The sequence below is a fragment of the Pyxicephalus adspersus genome, chromosome 9 (genome assembly GCF_032062135.1).
Source record: "Pyxicephalus adspersus chromosome 9, UCB_Pads_2.0, whole genome shotgun sequence".
NCBI classification, from domain to species: Eukaryota; Metazoa; Chordata; class Amphibia; order Anura; family Pyxicephalidae; genus Pyxicephalus; species Pyxicephalus adspersus.
Window position 1 is genome coordinate 11,467,024 of NC_092866.1, and position 25,940 is coordinate 11,492,963.

General features: G+C 40.3%; 1 protein-coding gene across 1 annotated transcript; it reads right to left on the bottom strand.

The window, feature by feature from the left end:
- Positions 1–525: 525 nt before the first annotated feature.
- Positions 526–24,108, bottom strand: CYB5B (cytochrome b5 type B). The gene is made up of 5 exons (XM_072422576.1): positions 23,905–24,108; positions 6,716–6,844; positions 5,797–5,823; positions 2,723–2,757; positions 526–2,256 (listed from the first exon to the last, which is right to left on the bottom strand). Exons 1-5 carry the CDS (start codon positions 24,040–24,042, stop codon positions 2,166–2,168), a joined length of 420 nt encoding a protein of 139 aa, XP_072278677.1. The 5' UTR covers positions 24,043–24,108; the 3' UTR covers positions 526–2,165.
- Positions 24,109–25,940: the final 1,832 nt, after the last annotated feature.

The following is a 25,940-nucleotide window of genomic DNA, read 5'->3' on the forward strand; positions in this document are numbered from 1 at the left end:
ATGTTTAAAGTATCCATTGGTTCGGATCTGAGCGTCTCTCTCTCTCTCTTGCTGCTGGAGGGAGTCCTCCTGTTCCCCATAACTGCATCCCATGCCAGGCTTAGTCACACTTGATACTATATACTATAGTTTTACACCCTTGTGCATTCTATCTATTGAGGTCTTGTATATTCCCTGATGAAGCAGATTAATTCTGCGAAACGCATTGGATTATCAGAATCTTTTACATCTCAATGATATACACAATTGTTTGGTGCTATGTACTGAGCATTTTTATGGAATTTCCATCCACTGTTTTTATGGCTTGTTATTATTAAAATATTGTTTTTTTATATTTGAGCCCATTTTGCGACATGTACTGAACTGCCTTTAAAGTCCCACAAATATACCTAACTTTCTATGTACTCAAGAATTTTGGGATGTTAGCAGTATAGATCTTTTGGTTTAAGTTCAGACAACCCATTAGCTATATTCAATATAGAAAACAATATGAACATTGACACAACAAACAAATAAATCATTAACTAAGACATAAGAAGAGGTTTATTAAAACTGATGATTTCTGAATTTTCTTGGTTATGGCTTTAAGTGTATACATGACATTGATGACAATCCTTGTCGTTAATTAAAAAGCACATAATCACTCACAACCATGTACGTTAAAGGAATTCTCCTCCAGCCACAGGCTTTGCGTTCCATGTCAGTAAGACTATGTGCAAGTTATTCAATGATCATTGGTCCCATGTCATACCTGGCTATTCACAGTCAGGGTAAATGTATGAAACTCACTGGAGTAAAATTTTTCACATTACCAATGTGATTTATAACACTTCTCTATCACACCAGGAGCTGATGCAGTGGTGGGGTGCAGATAAAGTGCTATAAACCAGCTGTCAGACTACACTTCATATATATCTACATGCTGGACCTTGCCTGGTGCAGTAAAAGTTTAGGTTATTAAGACCTGACACTTCCATACATTTACCTATTAAATATTGCGTAAACTAAACCATGGAAACCGTAATTAATAGAACAACTTTTACACATAATAGGGGCAGCTGGACTCAAGACATTTTTGTTTTTTTTTGTGGGGTAAGATTTAATAGCTCACGTTGAAACCCAGGTAGGAGATCTACCCTAAATCTTTTTTTAAATCCCAGCTGAAAGTTGAGCTAACGTTGTGAAAAATGCACGGAATGTTTCCTCAATTCAGTAAAAGGAATATGCACAGAACTGGCATACTGTATATTCAAATTCTTGCTTAAAGCCGAGCTAAACTTAACATTTCTACTTTACATAAAAGGGTAGACAACCATTATTTTTTTTTTTTTAGACAACCATTTTTTTTTTTTTAAGTGCAACTCCTGCACATGCCCAATCCCGGGGCTTTTTTTTCCCACTAAGGGGAAAGAGATGCCTCAAGCATGTGCAGTCTTTTTTCCTCCTTGCAGCAGGCTACTTCACCTGATCTCGTACCTGCTCAGTGTGAGAATGGGTGACATAAGATGACCGAAAAGGGAAGAGAGAACATGGTGGCGCCCAGCGCATCTTTCGCGCAGGCACAGAGAGGAATTCCAGGATGACATGGGACCCGATCAAGGGAAGATCCAGAGCACCATCAAGGGATCTAAGGGACTAAAGGTTTTTTTTTAAGTTTTTTATTCAGTTTAGTTCCGCTTTAAGACAGAAATGGTCTTAAAGACCAGAAATGCCTAGCTCCCCTTAGGACACAACCAAGATGGAACCAACAAAAAGCTGTAGCTGGATGGAGAAGGTCAATGGACAACACACACTCACAGCTTCACCACACAAAAGAAGGCGTTACTGTAACACAGTAATAATACAGGCAGACGGTGGATGACTCAGAAAATGGGAAGGCTCCTTACACGGAGATAGTAAGAGTACTATAGGCATGCTCTGTGACACAATCCAACAGCGAAATTCTGTTACCAAGTCCCATAAAAACATCCAGGGTTTAGACAGGGATAAAAGGACAACGCAGGCTCACAGCATGGAATAGAGGTCTTGTCAGCAAGTTACAATGAGGAGGCTCCGAAAAACGTCAATTGGACCTGTGGCAGAGGTATGGCCGATGGATAGCACTTGTGTTTTGGATCCTGCCCATTTACTTGTGCGCAAGGACGCCGGCCTTGAGTAGCTGTCACTCAGGAAGAACGGCCGTCGGCAGTGTAAAAACGGTACATTAGGCCCAGAATCAGGACGGCTACTGCTGGGATCAGCCAGTTGGACCAAGAACTACAGAGAGAAGGAAAAAGAAGAAAGATTACTTCTGGTTTAGTAAAGGATTTACAGTGGCCAAGCCTTTTTAATAGGACTGGGTAATTTTAAGCAAACCTTTTACCCCTAAGCTTCATAGGACGGTACAGTTTATACTGCCAACATTTTTCCCAAATATGTAAACAAGAATGTTCACAGAAACCCAAAAACTGTTACCAACAGGGTGCAAATGATTGTAATATTTGCCCAGGCCTGTATATCACATGCTGCTTTGAAACTATCATGGACAGAGGCAGCTAGCTTATTTACAACAAAATGTTCAGAAGATCAATCTATATGTTTCTATAGCAGATACAAACTGCATGTAAAAAGGCTATAAGGAGTATATTTCATAGTGTCAAATTTTCCAACTGCTGATCATTTGTCATTTTTTCTGACAAGGCTTTTAAGCAGTACATTCATCTATGTGTGCATCGCCCATTACCTGGAAGAACTGTTAGACGTTGTAATCAAAACATCCTAAAAAAGGAACAAAAAAAAAAAAAAAAGTTAAACTTAAGTACATTTCTGACAGGTTAAAGATTTCAAGTGAACCTTGAAAAACTAAGATGCAGTACCCTCTCTTTATTCATCTATGTTAATTTTAATGTATAAAACAAAAGTTTAGCAACAATTTAGTATAATAAAATATATACAATTACACAAAACCCAAGTGAATTTGAAAACATGTAACCTTCTGGAAAGATACCCAGTCATAAACTAGTACATAGCAAACCAATGGCTGGAAATCAGTATTAGAAGCAACTACAGAAATGCCGCCTGGTGCATCAATGAAAATATGAAAAACAACACCTACTGACCTCTGCATCAGTGTTTTAAAAATCATAATAAAATCATTCGCGTGGCATGAAAGGTGCTGAATAATATTATTGAAGGGAAAAAAAAGACAGTACACTTATGATAGAGCATCTTTATTGCCGATTTTTTGCATTCTCCACCATATAACGCAGTGACATGGTCAGGGAAGACATCACTATAACCCACCCTTTAAGCCTGTACAGACGTCAAATTGGACGATTATTGCCAGAATAAACAGATAAATGAACTAGCGCTGTATACACGGCTTTGTTCTGTTCTATGGAGAGGGGAAGGGGAGGATAAGCAAGATACAACCTGTTCTGCTCTTTTCTATTGAAATAATGGTAGTTCCTGGCCTTGTTAATCCGCTGCGGCACATGTCAGATTTTCGCCCAAGATGAGCACGACCATTCGTGGGCAACACAGTGTTTCAGAGGTTAGCGTTCTGGCCTTTGCAGTGCTGGGTCCCAGGTTTAAATTTCAGCCAGGACACTATCTGCATGGAGTTTGTATTTGGGTTTCTGCCGGGTACACCGGTTTCCTCCCACATTCCCAAACATGCAGTTAGATAAATTGACCTTAGACTGTATTACTGACATATGACTGTGGCAGAGACATTAGATTGTGAGCCCCTTTGAGAGACAACTAGTGATATGACTATGGACTTTGTACAGTGCTGCGTAATATGTTTGCGCTATATAAATACTGTTTAATAATGGCTGGCGAGAATCCTCTAATGTGTGTATATGTTTTACAGATTTGGCCTGGGGATTGACAACTCAGGTTTAGTAATGGTCACATGGGGAAGGTCAAGCTCCTCTCCAATAATACAAAAGTAGAAAGGTGTGTGGATCGGTTAACATACCTTGTTGGGTTGGTGGTCTCAGTTTTATTTAACTTTCTCAGCCCTCAAATACAAATAGTGCACATTTGCATTAGAATAAAGTGGCAGATACTCGCCAGAATTTATGAACCCCGATACAGCCCAAGGCGTATACCGAGTTAGGGTGGAAATAACCAGCCCAGGGCAGATACGTGATATAGGAGAAAAAGGAAAGGGCACAAGATACCATTAAAAAAGAAAACAAACAGTAATTACAAGGAGCTCTCATTAGAAGAGTCGGAAATCATATTTAATCTGGGCAGGGCAGGCTGCCAATGACATGACCTGTATGGTAGCCAAGTTGCTTCACCTATTTACAATAATTATTGGCAGCTGGAGACAGTTCATGGATATCCTAACCCCGGGAGTCTATTAAAGGGGAATTTCGTGTGACACCACGCTAATGTCAAATAGGGAAAAGTCACACTCTTGTATGCCGAAGCTTAAAAAAGGAACTTTCTATGCAGATTTCTTTGCATACATATCAATAAAATGTTTAATGCTGCAAGCACTTTCTGTTGGTACATTTTCACTTATTATTCTTACGGTAATGAGACCTCTTGTTTCCAGTCTGTCAATGCCATAATATTTATTTATATCAAGGACAGTAAAGGATTTAAATCCTTATCCCTGGACAGGACCCCCAACCAGCTCCAGTAAAAGAATTCTTTTCCTAATTTTATTACATACTAAACTTTCCAGAAATGCTTAGGCTAGTCACATGACAGAATGGGTCCTCTTCTGTCCAATTCTCCCCAGCGGTAGCTGGTCTTTATTAACCTCCCTAGCATTCTAAATGTCCAAATTTCAATGCAAAAAGCGTAACATTTTTTTTTGCATGGAAATTTATTTTACATTTTTGTAGGCTATAAAATTCTAAGACATAACTTAATGAAAAATGTCCAATATTTAGTACATTTATTCAATGTAATAATAAACGTAAAAAAAATAGGTAAACATGTAATGTGAGTGTACACCCACACCAACGTTACCGGGAAACCCCGGAGATCGTCTCTGCATTGGGCAGCTGAAGATCGAAGAAGACGGACATGTCCCTAGGACCTGCAGGGACCAGCAGGACGACGGGGGACGACAAAGGAGCAAGGTAAGTAGGTTTTTTTTTTTTAGGTTAAAGCTAGCCTGAGTGCGACTTGGGATTACCACTATTTGCAGGTAAAATCCACCGCTAGGGGTGTTAATGCACAGGATGGCACCGATTTTATGATGTCACTGCCTCTCTGCATCATTACATTGTAATATGGTACACAGCAAAACACTGTGGTGATACCCAACCCTCAGTATCTCCTGAATCTTTCAAGCTGAGTGATGTCCAGCTAAATTAAACCTGAAAGACTGAGGGCACCAAGTGGTAGAAAAGAGGAACTGTATGTGACAGCACCAGATAAGAGGTGAGAAGTACATACAGAGCTGCCTTTTTGTTTTTAATTCTTACCAAGAAATCCATACAGAAGCAGAGCTCACCCAAAGCTTATCTCTTATATCCATTTATTGATATGGTACACAAGCTACCCCATACCTTTTTGTTTATTTAAGAACACCTGGCTGCAATGGCAAAGAATATATCCCAAGCATTCCCAGCGCAGATCTTTGAGGTCTCTAAGATACATAATAATATCTGTGGTAACAAAATTCTTGCCACCAATCAGAATCTTCCCTATCTTGGAAAGCTGTTCTGGTGAAAGATATTCTGCACTCAATGGTCTATTGATCCCACTAACAAAAAAACAGCCTGAACCCATAGAATAGACAGATAACAGTATAAGCAGAAAGTATGGATTTAGAATATATGTGCTTACCTTTTTACCGCTGTTTTTGCAGTCATCCTTTAAGAAAAGAAAAAAAAAACAATTAATAACTGCTTACATTAAAAAAAGTCTCAATATGAAGCCTAAACACAAACACAGCAATACATAAACACTTACACATTGTGGACGTTTGGAGTCCACTCACACTACAAGCACTGGAATGTCTTCTTTCTGTGGCACAGCATTGCTCATTAATGTGCACAGTACAGAATTGGACTGTGTTTTAGAGCAGAAATTGTGCAGGCTGCATTTTTCATGGTGTAGCAGTTTGTGCAATGCTACAGCTTCATGTAAAAACACAACAGTGGTGCAATGTGGTATAACAATGCTGTGCAGCACTTGTACAACTTTTTTTTAGAACAATAATGTAAATGCAATGCTCCTGGTTTGAATATGCAACCAAATAAGTGTTAACTTTAATGAAAGATACATTTCATTAAAGAGGTTAAACAATCACCAATATCAGGAATTTAAAGATTCCTCTTCCAGCGCCATATGCTGGGGGACATTTATTAAGGAAATCCGACACAAAGGCCAAATATGCCCATTTCAATGCCTACAGCAATTTTAGGCATATTTGTGACCCCTGTGCATTGAAACAGCAAACAGAGATTTGTACTGGCCTGTGACCAAGGTAAAATTAGGTGGTAAGAGACAGTCAGGGGTTATTTTGCCCCAGTGATAGAGAGAAATCTGTCAATGCAGCTGAACTCTGATCTGTCTTGCTGGTCCTGTTTAGCACTTCTTTGGTGGTACACAAACATACTAAAAGCCTTGAGGTATGTCTGAAAAAACAAATTTTTTTTATGGCCTTAAAGTCTTTGAAGTGTAGTTACTCCATCCAAAATTATTTGTTAAACTACTTACCCACTGCCACATATTGGCTAGACCATATTTCCCTTCATCTTACCGGGTGTAGGTCTCCGATGTAATATTGATTCAGCATTTCTCTGGCATCAACAGAGTGGCCAACATCCTCAAAGCTCTCTGTGGCATCTGCTCCAGCTTGCTCAAACAGGACCTCTTCTCCACCTGGGTGCTGCAAAAACAATGAAAGATTACATTATTCTCTAAAAAAGAAGCCGTGTATAAAAACATAAACAGGACACACATAATAAAGATGGAGCCCAGTTAAATTACAAATTACAGTTTCTTTCTGAATATATGTTGGCGGTGTGGAGAAGAGAGGGTGGAGTATGCTTCACATTTTCTGGTCGTGCTCCAAGTTATGTCCCTTCTGGAATGAAGTGCAGTGTTCTCCTTGGTCCCTTTTAGTCGGGCACACCGCCCGGCTTTTTTCAACAACCACCTGGCTTTTTTTGGGTGGTCACAGATGAGTTAAGTCACAACACAGGGGCTTCCACCTGCCTACCTGAGCTGAGCACTGAAGTGATTACCCTTGTTCAAAAAGTGACTACGCATCACATACCCACAGAACCAAAGTTCTTTCTGCTGCTCCATATTACCATTTCAGAAAAGGCTTACAGGGGCTCAGTCATTAGGCATCCTATTGTGGCGACAAACTCTAGTTTCCCCCTTTGCTGGAAATCCATATCACCACCGACCAGAAGTCTTTGGATGCGTAAAATAAATTATATGTTGATTGAGGACCTTACGGCTAGTGCCAGGGGTAATACAGAAAAGTTTAATGCTATTTGGGGGAGAATGCGCAATTGAAGTAGGGAGAGAGAGAGAGAGAGGGGAGTTTTTGGCAATTTTACATATATTTTTTGATAAAGCGTGTATAATAGTATAATCTCTAGACAGAGCTCAACTGGATGTATACAATACAGAGTATGGTTCAATTTAAAAATGCAAATAATGAAACAAGGTTGTCTCTTTTTCGACGCGTTTCATTATAAGGCTTCCAAAGGGACTTTAGGTTTGCTGAATAATGAGGTTGAATGGATAGATTAGTGATTCCTCAAAGGGGAGTGAATGTTAATGGTTTATAAGAGTTCCCAGATGAGGCTAAGGTCCAAGGAGCTCAGTTTGGTTAGTTCTGTCTGAAGATTAGGAAAGTCTTAACAGTGACAAACAGAGTGGCAGCAGTTCAAGCTGTGTTGACAGCTCCCTGGACCTTACCCTTATCTGGTGAAAAGTGCCGGGTGGTGCACCCAGCTAAAAGGGGCTAGGGAGATCACTGTAGCTCACATGGCCATCTGACATTCACTATCATAAACAGTTATGTACAGATCACACAGGCCAGTGGTCTTTCAAGGTATTTGCAAGATCCATATGTGAGCAGCTGCAAAGCATTGCCTTTCGCTGTTTTCTATGTATTGTTGTTTGTAGAGACGCTTAAATTACTGGGCTGCCTAAACCCTTTTGCATGGGTGGCGTTTTCAAAAACAGATCTGTAGTTAAAGTGGGAACCCAACCTAAGTTGGGTTTCTGTTGGGGCTAGTTTACACAGAAGGTGGGATTTTTAGTTCCTGGTCAGAGACTGTTAATCCAGGGAACATTCGATTGCCTCATGGAATCAGAAAGTTTTTTTTTCCTTGTTGGAGCAAATTGTACCAGGGTTTTTATTACCTTCCTCTGGATCAACAATGTCCATAGGGTTTTATATTTGTGATATGTTTATTTCCCTAGTGGTTGAACTTGATGGACTTATGTCTTTTTTCAACCTGACTTACTATGTAACTATGCATGTCAGCTAGCAGCTTCCCCAAGCTCCCAGCATTTCCAATTAAATATTTTTTGAACATTTGGGAGCAACATTCCCTCCTAGCCTTATTTGGGTTTATTTACTTATTTCTATTAATTTCTTTGGTGAACACAAATTCATGAACTACAAATCTGATCATTGCTAATTGCAGATTTCAATGACCGAACGGTCATGGAGCATTCTGAACCAGAAGCGCACACACCTGCACTTTTCTACTTGACAGCTGCAACATAGATTAACACTCTCATGGCAAAGGGGGGAATGTAGATAATATTTATCTACAGACTGCAGATTCTAAAGGTAGCCTGGTATCGATCACGTATTGTATGACCTTCCTAGGGGGTAATAACAAAAATATTTTATTATCTCAATGCATGTGGTGAAGACAAGATACTTTTGTCTGGTCAATGATCATGGTTAGTTCCACCATTCCAGCAACTTGCTGTAGGGCAGGTTGATCCCATTAATATTGCCGTTGATAATTGGCCAATGGTTGCAGTGTTTAACCCAGGCATTTTTTTAAGCCGGGTGGGAAAAATTGTAGGTGGGTGGCAGCCCCTTTTTTTTGACCCAACTCTTCTGTAACCACCCAAAAACAGCCAAATGGTTACTGAATAGTTCTGGGTGGTGCGCCCAGCTAAAAGGGTCTGGGGAGAACACGGTGTTGGATGTTCCTAATGATACAGAAGATCATTTTTTGCATTCAGGATTCAGGATTCACATATAAAAAGAAGAGCCTATGATCCACTGGTAGGAGTTTCGATGCCTGAAGGTAAAAGAAGATGTTGTAAGAGAAGATACTGTGAGAGTTGGACGGCATATAGTAATCCTAGGCGTGACATCACTCCTCCTGCGGCACGTCTACCCAATACTACCACACAGGCACCATGCCACACGTTGTGCAGTCCTTCCTGTTTTAAGTTATACACTGGCTTTTAGAAGGAAATAATTACATATAATGGATTTATTGTTAGTGGGTTTGTGTGCCCTTACTCTACCTTTAAAGAAAATTAAGGATGGATTGTCTGATCCTTTGTGATGATAAAAAAAAAAACACAAAGGGAAAATAACAAAAAAACCAAAACAATCAGCTGCTGTGTTGTAGTACTATAGCATGGTATCCGGTATACATCATGCTGAATGTTTGTGTATTGGATAAGCTTACAATGAAAACACAACGGTCCCGATTTATTAAAGCTCTCCAAGAGGAGCTTGGAGAGGATACACTTTTATCAAGGAAGATTGGTGATCCAGCAAACTTGGAAAGGATCTGCTCCAGGATCCAAAACATTTTCTAGCAAATGACTTTAAGGAAATCCATTCCAGGTTTGCTGGATCACCCAGCTTCACTGATAAAAGTGTATCCTCTCCAGCCTTGGAGAGCTTTAATAAATCAGGCCCATTATCTAGGCTACAAAGCAACAATAAACTTGTGCTTCTTGCTTTTTTTGCCCTATACTTTGACTGCTATCACCCTAGGTGTAATGTAAACACTGCTCCAAAAATATCTGACAGGTCTGCAATTGCAGACAAGGACTGAGAACAAAGAAAACCCCTTTCCCCTATATGTCCGATTCCATGCCAGAGGCCATCAAATATTTTTTTCCTGTAGTACATTTATGTAGCAAGTCTTCTGCAAAAGTAACTAAAGTCACACATATCTCCAGGAAGGTATTGGGGATCCCTTTGGATGGAAATATGCTTTTCACAACTGGCTTTCTGGGATCACATGTAATGAGTGGGGATATATTGATAGAAACTGCAGCATTTCACCACCTGGCTTTTTTGATTAGTTCCCAAGCACCAGCTGTGGCCATTCTAAGGGGTTCCCATAATCTTTACTTTATAATATTATATAGAATGTAAAAGGAGAAGCAGGAACACACCAGATTGGTTATTACGAAAAGTCTTGGATTTGGTCATGTGACCTCTACTAAAGGGGAATACTAATCCTCCCCTTAAACTGAAATCATGAGACCAAATGCCAAGGCGAAGACTAATATTCTTTATTCCGCTAGCAGGACCTGCAGCATCATCTGGATACCACATTCCAGTATGTTCTTTTTATTTAAAGCTTACCTAAACACAACAATTTTACTTTACATAGAAGGGTAGATAAGCCTTCTATGTAAGGTAAAAATGTTTCTTGTAAGTGCATGCACAGTGAGATCGGCTCTCTTCTCTCCCCCCCTCCCCCTTTTACAGCGTCTACATCAGCTGATCTCGCCCCTGCGCAGTGCGAGATTAGATGACCAAGAAAGTAGACCGAGGAAGAAGACGGAAGTGAAGACTGAAGATGGCAGCGCCCAGCACTTCCTCTGCGCCCGGACAAAGAGAAATTCTAGGATGACGCGGGACCGGATCGTGGGAAGAACCAGCGCCATCGGGAGACCTGCAAGATAATTTTTTTGTTTTGAGTTTAGTTCCGCTTTAAACAGGCTGCCTAATTTAGACCTCTTTTGGATTTAAGGATACCCAGCATTAGTGCACAATGTCACAATACAATACTGCTAGGTGCAGTACTAAAGTCTTGCTTGCAATCAAATATTCAATTTGTATCTTTAGCCTTAGACATTCAGATCAGGGGTGAATGGTCCATATTGACCAAGAAGGTAGTATCATAGAGACACCAATATCCATTTATTGCCAGGTGCTTGTGATCTATAATTCTGTAATTCTTCTCATTTGGGATCAATTTCCTGCTCCTCACCCCCGACCAGATGTACCAGAACTGCCCCTACCCCACATTAGTAGCATCTGTTTGGACCGAAATAAGCTCTAAATCAGTAGCAACCAAAATAAGTTGGTGGTGGAGCTGCGGATATCCCCCTCAACTTCCCAACTCCACTTTACCATCACTGAGCCTTTTCCCTTCATGAAGGTATGAGGAAGACCCTGCAGTTACCACAACTGGCTAAAAGACATTTGAAAAAAAAATATTATTAAAGTGATTTTATCAGGACAGAAAAATTCCCAATTCTAAAAAGAATAGTCTTCTTCATCCATTTTCAAGTAACTGACCTGAGACAAGAAAAAAAGTCTGGACAGAATAAACTACTTTCATACTTTAAGTTTTCATACATTTCAGGTAGCATGCAGGCTCTATGTGAGAAGACGGAAGTCAGACCACAGAGAGATAACCACAAGCTCAGATAAGATGGCCTTCTGCTCTAGGAAACTGACCGCATCATTGATATGTTGCACACAAAAATAAATAAATAAATAAAAAGCTTTTCTAATTATACACCATAGCTTCCTTGGCCATTAGTAGGTCTTGCAAACATAAAAAAACATCCGTGCCTTTAATTGACGTAGTCACTGTATGACTACTGTTGTATCATTAATATGATTTGTGCACAGCAATACACAAAAGGCCACACCTATTAATAAACTGGGAATCTGAGAGGTCAAAACAAGAAGAGATTACAGTACACACAGATGGGGTTTGGTCCAACAGTGTCATTTCTATAATTGATGCCGTGCACTTTGCGTACGCTTTACAGCTAAGTGAACGTTACACTTGGGGCATGGCATGACAAACTTTTGACCCTGGTAGAAGTAGTAAGCCTCCCTCCCCTTGGGCAGGTAGTTTTCTCATGGGAATAAGATCAACCACTGCAAAAAAAGTAAATATCTGATGTGTGTTTAGACAGCGCCCTCTTGTGGAAGTTTTACTTTGTTGCATGTATTCATTACAGTGGCGCCAATACATTTTTGGGTGCTAAAAGCGAATGAAAAAAATATATATACTTTGTATAGGCAGATCTGTAGGTTTAATTTATTAAAGTGGATCTATATATATGAATCAATAAAATACTGGTCCTCATAAGGCAAAGTACTTCTTTCTTACAATGGACAATAAACCATGCAGAAGGAATAAAAAGGCTGTGGGAACAAAGTGACGGTGTCCTGCTTAAGCTTCAAGTCATGATCTGGAACCAAAACAGGGATGAGGACATTTGCCAAGATCGCTCTCCATTCATCAAGGGCCAATGCCCTTGCATGGGAGGATGGGGAGAATCTCAAATGCTTTTCATGGCTGGAAGTACCAGTAATTTTTTTTAAACCAATTGGCCTATTGGACGGAAGGTATGTGCTGCTACGGTGTCTCCATTAAAGTGAACCTTTTAATCTAGCAAAGCACAGGTACAATGTAAAGAACATCGGGTATAGGAAAACATAGGGCTGTCACTAATGAGCACCAAAATGTTACCTGCCTTGCTGGGTCTCTCCTCAGTAGCTCAAGATATAGAATTAATGAATATATATATATATATATATATATATATATATATATATATATATATATATATATATATATATATATATACACACACATTCAGTCTAAAGCTGCGTACACACGTGCAATTTTTGTCGTTGGAAAGGATCTTTCATGATCCTTTCCAACGACAAGGAACTGCACGATGGGACTGCACGATGCATGAACGGTGCTGTACATACAGCACCGTTCATGCTCTATGGAGAGGGGAGGGGGAGAGCGACGGAGCGACACCCTGCTGCGCGCTCTCCCCCTTCCCTTTCATTAGGATCGGTTGTCGTCCATCGTCCGTGGATCCGGCAGGACGGTCGTTCGGACGATGGACGACACCGACTGTACACACGGCAGATTTTCGCCCGATATCTGGCCGATGATCAGGCGATAAAAATCTGACGTGTGTACGTAGCTTAAGTAATGCATTGTGTAAAGCTCTTAGTGATTCCGACCACTGATTCTGGCACATGGAGTAACTTACCATATCACCAACATAAGATGTTTGCTTTAATATGACTTCCATGTGACATAAAATAGACAAACAGAACACATCATTCACATCACATTCTGTACACAGACAACAGCAAAGATATACCCTGGGAGGATGCCTGGTGAATATTTCCCCTGCAATTGTGTAATACTTCCCCAACCTCCTAGATTGTAAGCTCTTCTGGGCAGGGTCCTCTCCTCCTCCTGTGTCACTGTCTGCATCTGTCTGTCGTTTGCAACCCCTAATTATTCTACAGCGCTACATAATATGTTGCCGCTATATAAATCCTGTCTACTAATAATACAAATAATAATACAATGATTAGCTGATTATTTACATTTCTTGCTTAACTTATTAAGCTGTATTGTTTTAACCTTTTTTTTGTATTATAACTGTTTCATCATTATCCTGTCTAATGGAAGGGTAAAATGATTTTATGCTGTTACATTACTGTTCTTTAAAATTCTACCACTGTGGTGCCTCCTAGTGGTCAAACTCTACAAGATCAGGGGGGGAGGGATTAACTTTTAAGTATTCAGATAAAATGGTTACTGTAGTGAGACTTGAGAAGAGAATTATTACCAAGTTGTCAGCAAAGCCATACAAGGAAGTAACCAGGGGTGTCAGAAGCAATTATTGTGTACCTGGTAACATAGGGGTCTCGTGTACAAGGCAGGGTATTAAGCAGGGTTTCCTACTACAGCTGTGTGATTTATATTTGAAAGTGCATTGCCGTTTGCATTGGCATGCAGTATTTCCTCAAGAATTTTTTTTAAGCTGGGTGGTGGTCCCAGTAAGTGTGTTACTGAGAAGTGCTGGGCGGTGCGCCCGGCTAATAAGTGCTGGGGGGAACACTGGGCATGTGCTGATTTGGAGTAGCCAAAAATCTTTGAATTATTTTTTAAGAAATATTGGGGTATACTAGCTTTGTCTCGCCTTTAAAACTCCTATACCTTACCATTGACCCATCATTTTGACAAGCTCAATAGGCAAAGACGCGGCACAGAAGAAGAAAGGTTAAGCCTTCAGCTAAAACATAGCCTTTATGTGCTAGAAGAATATGAAACTATCATGCCTGAGCCAATCTGTGTCTGTGTTCTACAATTACTGATAGTTTCCAAAACCTAAAACTGACCACCTAGGGTGCTCTGTATGGCAACCAGCAGCCTTGGAGTTCAAACTTTGTTGAAAATCCCCCTTCCTGTGCCTTTCTTACCAATATTATGGAGGTTTCCTAAACTAACTTTTTACCTCGAAAGTCAACAATGGCATGTACTACAACCTAAGTATGGGGATTCTTGGATGTTCTGATAGACAATTCTAGGTGTCCGCTTTTAGATATTCCTTCCATGTGACAGGTATACGTTAAAAGCATACAGAGCCTGAATGTATGCAGCAATTAAAGCAACACAAGGGGTTGGAGTCCCATGTTCAGACCCCTCCATGGACACAGTCCGCATACAATTGGTCTGCATTGGTTTCTTTTAGATCAGTGTTTCGTGAACTTTTTAACATGAGGAACCCCTTGAAATAACCTTCAGGGAACCCCATCATCAGTAGGAAGAATGTCTCAGCTTGGTGGCTCAGGGGTTAGCACTCCGGCCTATGCAGCGCTAGGTCCTAGGTTCGAATCCCAGCCAGGCCACTATCTGCATGGGGTTTGCAGTTTCTCCCTGTGTCTGTGTGGGTTTCCTCCCAAAAAACATGCAGTTAGGTCAATTGGCTTCCCCCTAAATTGACCTTAGACAACATTATTGACATATGACTATAGTTTGGACATTAGATTGTGAGCTCCTTTGAGGGACAGTTAGTGACATGACTATGGACTTTGTACAGCGCTGCGTAATATGATGGCGCTATATAAATACTGTGTAATAATAATAAAAAATTTTCTTACAATACTGCCCATTGGGAAGAATGTCAACCCACAGACGCTCAATGCTTAAGGAACCCCTAGAAATCTATGAAGGAACCCCCGTGGAGAAACACTGGGCCTGATTTAATAAAGCTCTTTAAGGCTGGAGAGGATACACTTTCCTCAGTGAAGCTGGGTGATCCAGCAAACCTGAAATAGATTTCTTTAAAGGTAATTTGCTTTGAATCCTAGACCAGATCCATTCCAGGTTTGCTGGATCACCCAGCAACACTCAAAGTATCTTCTCCAGCCTTGGAGATTTTTAATAGATCAGAATGGATTTCTTCAAAGCCCATTTGCTAGAAAATGTTTTGAATCCTGGACCAGATCAGTTTCAGGTTTGCTGGATCACCCAGCTTCACTGATGAAAGTGTATCCTCTCCAGCCTTGGAGAGCTTTATTAAATCAAGCCTAATGTTCTAGATTATGGGATCTTATCTAGGGGTATCTAAGCATTATATACCTGTAAACTTATAGTTGCCTATGATTTTTTATATTGTTTTAAGTTCAGTGCTCTGTAAACAAGAGAATTGGATAAATACAGTGAAAAACCTTAATGTACAAGTCCCAAGGAATGTTATTTAATTATAACAAATCGTAAGCAGCTTCAGAGCTACGGCCACATTCCAGAAGGATTGGACGATGAAAGACCTGATTATCAGACGTTTTAGTCAATTTGTCCTTCCATAACTACAAGGCCAGAGAAGATCATTTTTTAGTGATTAGAAAAATATGTGGATCATTCATTCTTAAATGACAGCTACCAAAATGTTGTTTGTTTTTTTAACCCAGGGGCTCATAATACTTTATTGCAAAATAAAGTAGTCTGTGGATGTAGAGAACAACGCTGGAGCGAAGCACACTCTGCTAATATACATATACTCAGAACAGATTCACTTCAAGGTTCTGTGCCATTCATTTTAACTTGGAGTTGTGGTGCGCCATGTTGGAATAAAATGTTTGTGCCTATTTGTCATGTGATGAGGTCAGTATTCTCCCCGGCTCCTTTTAACTGGGTGCACTACTCGGCGCTTTTCAGTAACCACCCGGCTGTTTTTTGGGTGGTTGCTTATGAGTTGGGTCACAATAAAGGGGCTGCCACCCGCCTCCAATTTCTTCCCACCCAGCAAAAAAACAATTATGGTTTGAACACTGAAGGTGTCAAACCCGTGCTTAGCCTTAGAGGCTACCACTTGTTTTGGGCTGCATTATCAAATAATACGACTTTGGGAAGGCCAAGTCCGCCATGTTGGGGGCTGCTATCGCCCTAAAACCATTCACAGACACCTCTTAATAGTTTCACACCCTCCTGGACTTTTATCTAAGTTCTTTTCAACTTTCCCTTACGGTGCTCATCTGCTATCAGATTCCCATGTTTAGCCTTAGATGAAGTTTACCAACCTACCAGGGAGGCCGGGTCCTGCCACCCCAGGGTGCGTTGCAGAAAATTGACAGCCCACAAATTTGAAATGTTTGTTAGTTTTACCGTAGGCACAAATCAGGTCATGGCTGTAAATACTGCAGGGATCATGAGAATGTTTTGGGAGTCATTCTAAGTACCCCCGGATCAGATAAATCATACAGCTATAGGGCTGTAGATACACAAGATGTTTGTAGCCGCTTGTTTGCGTTATGTCAGCTTACAAATCCCCCACATTGACCTGAATCCAAAGAAGCAATCATCTGTAAACCTGCTATCCAAAGTCCTTTTGGCAACTTTTGAAGGATCTGGACCAAACAAGAGGCTCCTATTGGCTGCCGAGGTGAGTGCTGATTTATCATAGGCAACAACGAAAAAAAAAAAAAAGCAAAGGTCAAGTAATAGATGAGTTGCATTAACTAATAACAGCAGCAAAGCAAAAAAAAAAAATACAGCCCACAAAAGTATGTAAACCCATGTTCAAATAAAGATAGATGGACCCTGGTCCAACCTAACGCTACAAAATATTTATTTATTAGATAAAAACTCCACTAAGACAAGAGGAATGTTAAGGTATATTTGGGTTTTGGAAGGCTGTTCTTTACATACTGAGGTGTAATTATAGCAGGTCCAAGCTGAAAAAAGTTTACAGGTTTGTTATACTTCCCTACAATGGCTGAGCACTTCTTTGCCATTCTACAGATCCAATAATAGACAGAGGGTCTCACTAACCTTTATTGTGGAAGGGAAGGGTCCAAACAAGACTTGAACCAAAGGTGCTGCTTGCATATTTATGCTTTAACAGAGTCCTATAAACCATTTGTCCATAGCTATAAGCACATTTAGGTTAATGCTTTAGCAGTCTACCTGCACTTTAAAGACTTAAGGTATGCACAGGTGCACTTTAAAGAAGGTTATTATTATTATTATTATTAAACAGGATTTTTATAGCGCCAACATATTACGCAGCGCTGTACATTAAATAGGGATTGCAAATGACAACTAATACAGACAGTGATACAGGAGGAGAGAACCCTGCCCCGAAGAGCTTACAATCTAGTAGGTGGGAGAATTTCACACACAATAGGATGGGAGATATGTAGTGGTGGGAAGTAGTGATGGTTTCAAATGACAGAAGAAGACGGGTAGGCAAGTTTGAAAAAATGGGTTTTGAGCGCTCTTTCGAATGAGCAGAAAGCAGGAGCAAGCCTAATAGGACGAGGAAGACCATTCCAGAGAGTTGGGGCACCCCCAGAGAAGTCTTGTATCCGTGCGTGTGATGAGGTTATGAGTGAGGAAGTCATTAGTAGGTCATTGGAGGAGCGGAGAGAGCGGCAGGGGGAGTATTTTTTAACCATGTCAGAAATGTAAGTGGGACAATAACTGTGTAGGGATTTGAAGGCAAAGCACAGGAGCTTAAATTTGATTCTAAGGTGAAATGGAAGCCGATAGAGAGAACTACAAAGAGATGCAGCGGAAGAGGAGCGGAGGGAAGGATGGATGAGTCTGGCTGCAGCATTCATAATAGATTGTAGAGGAGAGAGTCGGGTTAGTGGAATACCAGAGACGAGGATGTTACAGTAGTCCAGACGGGAGATGATAGGAGCATGTACAAGGAGTTTGGTGGTCTCAGGGGACAGGTAGGGGCGGATTTTGGCGATGTTGCATAGGTGAAAGTGACAGGACCTGGAAATGCTCTGAATATGGGGGGTAAATGAGAGGGCCGAGTCAAAGGTGACACAAAGACAACGTGCCTAAGGGGAGGGCCGAATAAGTGTTGTTAACAGTTAGATATATGTCAGGGAAGATTTGGAATTTGAGGGGGGGATGATGATGAGTTCTGTTTTATCCAGGTTGAGTTTCAGGAATCGGTCAGACATCCATGATGAGATGGCTGACAGGCAGCGTGAGACCTTATCTAGGACTGAGGGAGACAGGTCAGGGGTGGACAGATAGATTTGAGTGTCATCAGCATACAGATGGTACTGTATGCCAAAGGAGGATATGAGACTACCATGGTTGCCATGTTCCTCTCAAGTCAATAAAGCCAAGGCTGAACATTGGGCACAGAACAGAATGTTAGTCTATGTTGTGCCAGCCAGGTGATGCTGTGAAAATCTACATAGATCTGTATTTCAGCGCAAAATATTTCAAAAATGTAATGAGAGAAAAAAAGGGTGCGCTTTAAACACTTTTCTGTATAGCTTTCAAAAAGAAAATCATTTCTTGCAATCTTCTAATCAAGAGAAGTAAATTGCCAGGAGGAGTTTCTGTTGGATGGCAGCACTCCATGAATAATGGCGGTCCTCTAAAGCTGGCAGAAGCAGGACATTGGCACAGACAGGCTATACCTTTTGTGCATGATTTTATAACACTGAAAACAAAACTAAAAAGCAAAAGTGAGTAAATAGCTGCTACTTCAACACATTTCTTACGGGAATTTGTATATGGGCAGCATATGGCTCAGTGGTTAGCACTCTGGTCTTTGCAGAGTTAGGTCCCAGGTTCAAATCTCAGCCAGGGCCTGGCATGCATGGAGTTTGCAGGTTTCCTCCCAGTACTCTGATTTCCTCTCACATTCAAAGTCATGCAATTAGGTCAATTAATGTTTTAGTAATGTGTAAATAGTGTAATGACATATAACTATGGTAGGGACATTAGATTGTGAGCCCATTTGACAGACAGCTAGTGACATGACTATAGACTTTGTAATGCGCTACGTACAGTGGCTCCCAAGGAATTGGTCAAAAAAGGGCACACATATGGTATTTGTATGGATGATTTGCAAACACTTTCTTTCTAAGCTGTCCATATGAAAGTGAGGGCCCTATGCTGAATGCAGAAGAAAACCCTGGGTCCAGGTTTTATAGACAACCGTATTATTTTTATTATTATTATTAATACAGCTTAATAGGTTAAGCAAGAAATGTAAATAATCAGCTAATCATTGTAATAATATTTTTAATATTAATAAACAGGATTTATATAGCGCTAACAAATGACGCAGCGCTGTATATTAAAAAGGGGTTGCAAATGACAGACAGGTACAGACAGTGACACAGGAGGAGGAGACCCTGCCCCGAAGAGCTTACAATCTAGGAGTCTGTAAAGTTCCTTCAGTGTGTGCTCGTCTCCCTTCCTTGTTTGCATGCATGGGCCATTTGAGGATGGGGCGACGCACATTGCATTACTCACTGGCGATTTACCCTGACTTCTTTTTCAGTTGACATCAGAACAAGAAACAAGTGGCAGGATCGGTCACCAAAATTGAGCGCAAGAAAAATCTTCTAATCCTTCAATAAATGAGTTGTCGCGGTCGTCACTGTCAGACAAATCCACAATTACTCTTACCGGTAATCTTGTTTCCACAACTCCTCTAGGATAGCCAATAGAGAGAATGTTCCTGCTACCTGACTGGGACAGGAAACACACAGAAAAGAATAAAAGCCCCACCTGCACCCCTATTTTAGTAAAACATTTCTATGAAATTGTATGGTATATTGGCTGTCATGGAGGAGTCATAAAAAGAAGATTACTAGTAGGAGTAATCCTTGATTTCCCAAACCTCCATTCAATGGCTCTGATTTATAATAGAGCTCTCCAAAGCTGGAGAGGATACACATTCATCAGTGAAGCTGGGTGATTCATAAACATGGAATGGATCTAGTCTAGGATTCAAAACAAATGCTAACAAATAGCAAATGACGGAAGAAATTCTTTCCAGGTTTGCTGAATCACCCACCCAGCTTTACTGATGAAAGTGTATCCTCTCCAGCCTTGGAGAGCTTTAATAAATCAGGCCTATCATTCGAGAAAAGGTATTTTAAAGTCTAATTTAAACTAAACGACTTAGGATATACCTTTATAAAACCTCAAAACCTCTCCTGCCTTTTATTTTCCAATAAGTTCTTATAACTGCTGACCACCAACTTCCTGTGGCTGCCCTCTCATGCAAGGGAATGGTTTGTACTGTAATGCAGGCATGCTGGGAAATGTAGCCTGCCATGTTTTGTTCTTTATACCTTGAATGATCACACATGATTCACCCTTCATGAATTCAGAGAACAGCAGAAATGGCATGTAGTGAACATAATCCACAGGATTGCAATTCTTTCCACCACTTTGCTATTATACATTACTTTTTTCACAACAACTTGATTTGTATTAGAATTTGCCTTGTTAATTTTTGGGTTTTAGGAAAATATCAGAATTTACATTTTGTTTTGACCTTTAAAACCTCAAAACATGGAATTATAATTGAAGCTGTAAAGATTACTAAATCAAAACAAAAAGTAGAAACATTTGGTTTGGGTTGTGTGAATAAATGACACCCTGATAGTCTATTATAGAAATTGTGAAGGGCATGGCAGCTGTACTGGGAGTTCTGGACTACAGCCACGTCACGTATAGAAAATCCATCTCCAAAAGTCACAGGACCAGGAAATCTGCCTCTCACCTATGAATGTCACGGGATGAAAAAAAAAAAAAGGGTGGATTTAAAGCGTACCCAAACTCAGAATTTTCACTTGACATAAAAGGGTAGACAACTCTTTTATGTACGGTAAAAAATCTGTTTGTTTGTGGTTTTTTATTTTAAAAGAGTGCAGCACCGCCTGCTTAATTGTTGATCGCCTAGGAGAACGATTAGGTGCCTAGCACGCTGGCCCGAAGACGGATGACATGGGACCGATCAACTCCTCGGCGGGATTGAAGTTTTGCGTTTTGGGGTTTACTTCCTCTTTAAGTAAAAATGATCCATGGATATTAAGGAAAAAAAAAAAAGAACATGTTGAATAGAGTTAGAGGTTGGTAAGTAGGAGGAAGTTTTAGCAAAAGATAACTTTTAAAATGGACATTCTTAACAAAATATAAAAAGATGGATAACCACTTTATATATAGAATGACAAAGACCGCATGGGAACAAGTCGTAGGTATCCCAGGTTGCTCTGGTTTGCCTTTTCAGTTTTCAGACTGCTCCTTTTGCGCATGCCTAATATGAGGTGAAAGTGAGAGAGGGTGACATAAGAAGAACCTGAAGATGCCGGCACCTGCTGGTTCCTTAATGACAGAAAGAAGGAGGAATCAGGGACAGCACGGGACTGAATTGAATCTGATTACAGAAGGAATGAGGGCTCTGCGAAAGTAAAGTGTCTTTTTTTATAAAATGAAGGTTCCACAAACTCCAGCAAAAAAAAAAAAAATAAAAAAAAATAACAACATTAATTAGGCCTCCTGTCCTGCCAGACAAATCTGTGCAATGTGTAAATCTCATAACTGGAAAAGAACAAATCTTTGGTGTGGTCGGACAGCATCCATTCATTACACCTGTGCAGTTAACCATTTGCCTGGAGTTATTATTATTATTATAATACAGGATTTGAATAGCGCCAACATATTACACAACGCTGTACATGACATAGGAGTTGCATATGACAGACGAATACAGACAGTGACACGGGGGGGACCCTGCCCCTAGGAGCATACATTCTAGGAGGCGGGGAAAGTATCACACAATTGGAGTTTATCATTAAGCCACACATATCTCTGGATATCCTTGCGCTGTAATTTTTTATACATTTGGAGTATTTTATCTGACTCTTATAAGACCTGACATACACCAAAAATATTTCAAATTTCCTTTTTTGCAGTCAGCACATCTCTAGTACTCCAGGGTTCCATTTATCTGATTTACTGATTGAAGACAAATACACACAGCTAAAGTTAATGAGTTATGTGAATGAGTCAGAAGGGCAATGGGTTCTTCTCTGAACATTTCTGGCAGTGACCTCAACATCACACAGGTCACACAGTGCTAATATCAGTGAAGCAACCTGCAGGAGTAATCTATACAGCAGGCACTGGGGAAAGGTGATAAAAAGAGAATTTATCCTTGACAACCCCTTCACATCTAGCTGATAGGTTAGATTAGCTTATCTCAAACTTTTTTTTTACATGGGGGACCCTTGAAATATCTTTCAGGTCTCAGGGAACCCCCCCTGCTATAATTACTACAGGTAGTCCCCGGGTTACATACAAGATAGGGACTGTAGGTTTGTTCTTAAGTGGAATTTGTATTTAAGTCGGAACAGTTACATTATATTAATAAATGCATTTTATATTATTGTAAGCCTGGTTCGTATCTAGGAGGCGTCCTTATGTCGGTTTTCCTTAATCGGGGGACTACCTGTATATCCGCAGCTTATAGTATATTAGTGTGGTGGTCAGTAGGAAAAATGTCCCTTGCATTGCTGGCCAGCTTTACAGATTGGTGTCACCTAAATGGACCTGAGAGGCACAAATTGCTCAAGGAACCTTTTTGGTGACAGTGATGGTCCCTGGCCAAAAGAAAATTACAACCTAAGTCTATGGATAAGGAGGCAGGAGGTGATAGAGAAGTTGGCATACTCACCACTACAGGATCCCTGTCTCCTGTCTTTATTCCAGTCTTGCCCTCCTCCTGTGCCCGGCATTTCCAACCCTTCATTTAATGTATAGCACTGCGCAATATGTTGGCACTATATAAATACTGATTATTATTATTAATATTATAGTTATTTTAATATTAATGGAGCATCTGTAAACCCCTTTGGCGTTTGACACTTCCTTAAGCATCATAACTTTGTATCCCCCCACATATTGTGCTCAATGGTTCCTTCCTCCACTTTCCCTAATGGGGAACTGAGGTTGGAAGAAATCAAAGTGCATAGTAGGAAGCACGGGAATTCAATTTACCAGTCACATGACACCAAATGGGCATTTCTTATTATTCTTCCAGTGACTGCTTTCTAAAGTTTTGTTTTTGTAGTGCAGCATTAAGGAAATCCCACCATTCACCTGCGATTATCACCAAGCTTTGTACCAGAAGCCTCGTTACACAAGCAGACATTTACCTATGTGGCTATAATCTAAGTTTGGTAATGGAAGATTCACCTGGCAAGGGGCATTTATGTCTTTGATGGTGTCACTGGGGGCAGCACGCACATGCTTTCAACCAGCTTTATTAAAAATCGTAAGCGAACGATTCAACAGAACCTACCAACAAATGGCAAAACCATGACGGTAGGTTGCCTTGATTCACTCTTTTGGGTGAAAGTGATATATTTCTGTTTGTAAAGACAATAGGCCTATTATTATTATTAATATTATAATGCAGTATTTATATAGCGCTATCATATTATGCAGAGCTGTACAAAGTCCATAGTCATGTCACTTATTCTCTCTCATAACTCCCCTCCAGTTACATCTTACAGCCCCCAAGTCCAGTCCCGTCTGCCTTGTATTGCTGCAATAGGATGACAGCCCCATAGCTGCCATGTGTCCCCAGTCTTACCTCCTCCACAAAGCTGGTGATATCATAGACCCGGCCATGGATGACCAGCCATAGTTCCTTTGCAGAATTCCGCTTCTGCACTTCTTCCAGAGTGTAATAAGTCACCTCAGGATCCTGGCCGCCTTCCTCGTTCGCCATTGCCGGTGTCTCAGTGAACTCGTTACGTAACCTGACTCAATATGACTACTCCCGGCTTCCGTACGGGGACGCCTTACACTCGGCTCATAGACACAGGTGAAATCTCCAAGGTGACAGCCAATCCTGTCCACGAAGAAGGAGCGCGTCAGAGAATATTAGCCAATAAGAGGCGCCCGTGCATTCAGACCATGGACGGATTACAATGGACGTAAGACATCTTGCAAAAAAAAAGCGGCCATGTTGGATGTGGGCAACTGTGGGCTTGACTTTGCAAGAATAATGTCAAAGTTGAATATTAATCTGGCATTATCAGATTCTTTAGTAATAAAATACAAGTTTATTATCTAAAATGTATTTTTTTAAAATGTGGGTTTTTACTCCCTTAAAAATAAAAAAACTATCAAATATGAATGGTGTGTGTTATTTGCCACTCAAGTCTAATATGAAATATGTGCAATGTTGTTGCATGACTATGTTTTGTATATGTCCAAATATGTCCAAACAAGGATAGACATCCTGAGCATAATAAAGTTTGAAACACAAAATCATGTCAAAATAATAAATTAAATTTAATATTAAACTTTAAATAAAAAACACAAAAATCTGTTAAAACAAGGGTGCCTAAATAAATCAAAAATACTGAAACTTGTAAATATATATATATATTTATATATATATATATATATATATATATATATATTGCCAGCGCAATCAAGAGGGGAACGATTGGAGAGAGAAGACGTGGCCAGAGGATGGGATGAGAGAGGCAGGACACAAGAGGATGCCGGCGGGACCAGGGAAATCTTTATTCATTATTTTTTTAGCTACCCTGAGTGTGGCTTACCGCTATCAGCTGTTTAAAGAATTAAAGAATGCCTGACCTTAAAGTGGATCTTTTAGAAAAAAAAAAAAAAAAAACAACAAAAGAAAAGCAGATTCCAGTAGATCACACACTTTCCTGGCTTTCTTCTTCTTTCATTAAATGAGACAGCAGGCACAGCCATCTTCTATCTTCTTTTTCTGGCTTCTGCTCACATCACACGATCTTGCACTGCGCAGGCATGAAATCAGATAATGTTTCTTCCTAAAAATGTTAGGAAAAAAATTTGTGTAATCCCGTCTTTTGCCATGATGTGGTCTCTTTATTTTTTTTTCTATGGTGCCAACATAGTATGCAGCGCTGTACAAAGTCCATAGTCATGTCACTAGCTGTCCCTCAAAGGAGCTCACAATCTAATGTCCCTACCATAGTCATATGTCATTAACACAGCATCAGTGCAGTTTTAAGGGGAAGCCAATTAACCTTACTTTATGTTTTTGGGATGTGAGAGGAAACCAGAGCATGGCGACAACCTGCAAACTCAATGCAGATATGTCCTGGCTGGGACCCAGCGCCGCAAAGACAGGGGTGCTACCCACTGAACCAACTGTGCTGCTCCCAATTTAATTATTGTTTACACAAAATCTACTGTATAATTCTTGGGTAACAGTTGTGTAAATGCTATAAGAATGATATAAATAGGCCCCAAAATAACATTTGCTAACTAATGGCAGATCATAACAACTTACATACAAAGTCCAGATAGATCAGCCTTCCTGAATCTTATGCATTGCACACGTTCCAATCCAAACTATCAGCAACCATGGCCACTAAAATGGTGCAAGTTCTAGCCAAAAGGGTGATAAGTGGAGAACTAAGCTGGGGGGAAGGTGTACATTGTCCCTTTTTGGGCTCTAACAAGATATGTTGGGTTGGTGGACCCAAGTGGGAATTGTTCACTATTCTGAGATTGATTGGTCTGTAAGCCATGATTGCCAAATTGTAGTAACTTTCCCATCAATGATCATGGTGTCTTGGGTAGGGAAGTTTTCCTACACCACCCTCCTGCGATGTGGCT

Bases quoted from the DNA above. Each gene is read 5' to 3' on its own strand.
- CYB5B (XM_072422576.1), bottom strand. From the start codon at position 24,042: ATGGCGAACGAGGAAGGCGGCCAGGATCCTGAGGTGACTTATTACACT. The intron at 6,845-23,904 runs GTAAGACTGGGG...TTGTTTTTGCAG, and splicing joins TCACCAGCTTTGTGGAGGAG to CACCCAGGTGGAGAAGAGGT. The intron at 2,758-5,796 runs GTAAGCACATAT...TTCCTTTTTTAG, and splicing joins GCAAAAACAGCGGTAAAAAG to GATGTTTTGATTACAACGTC.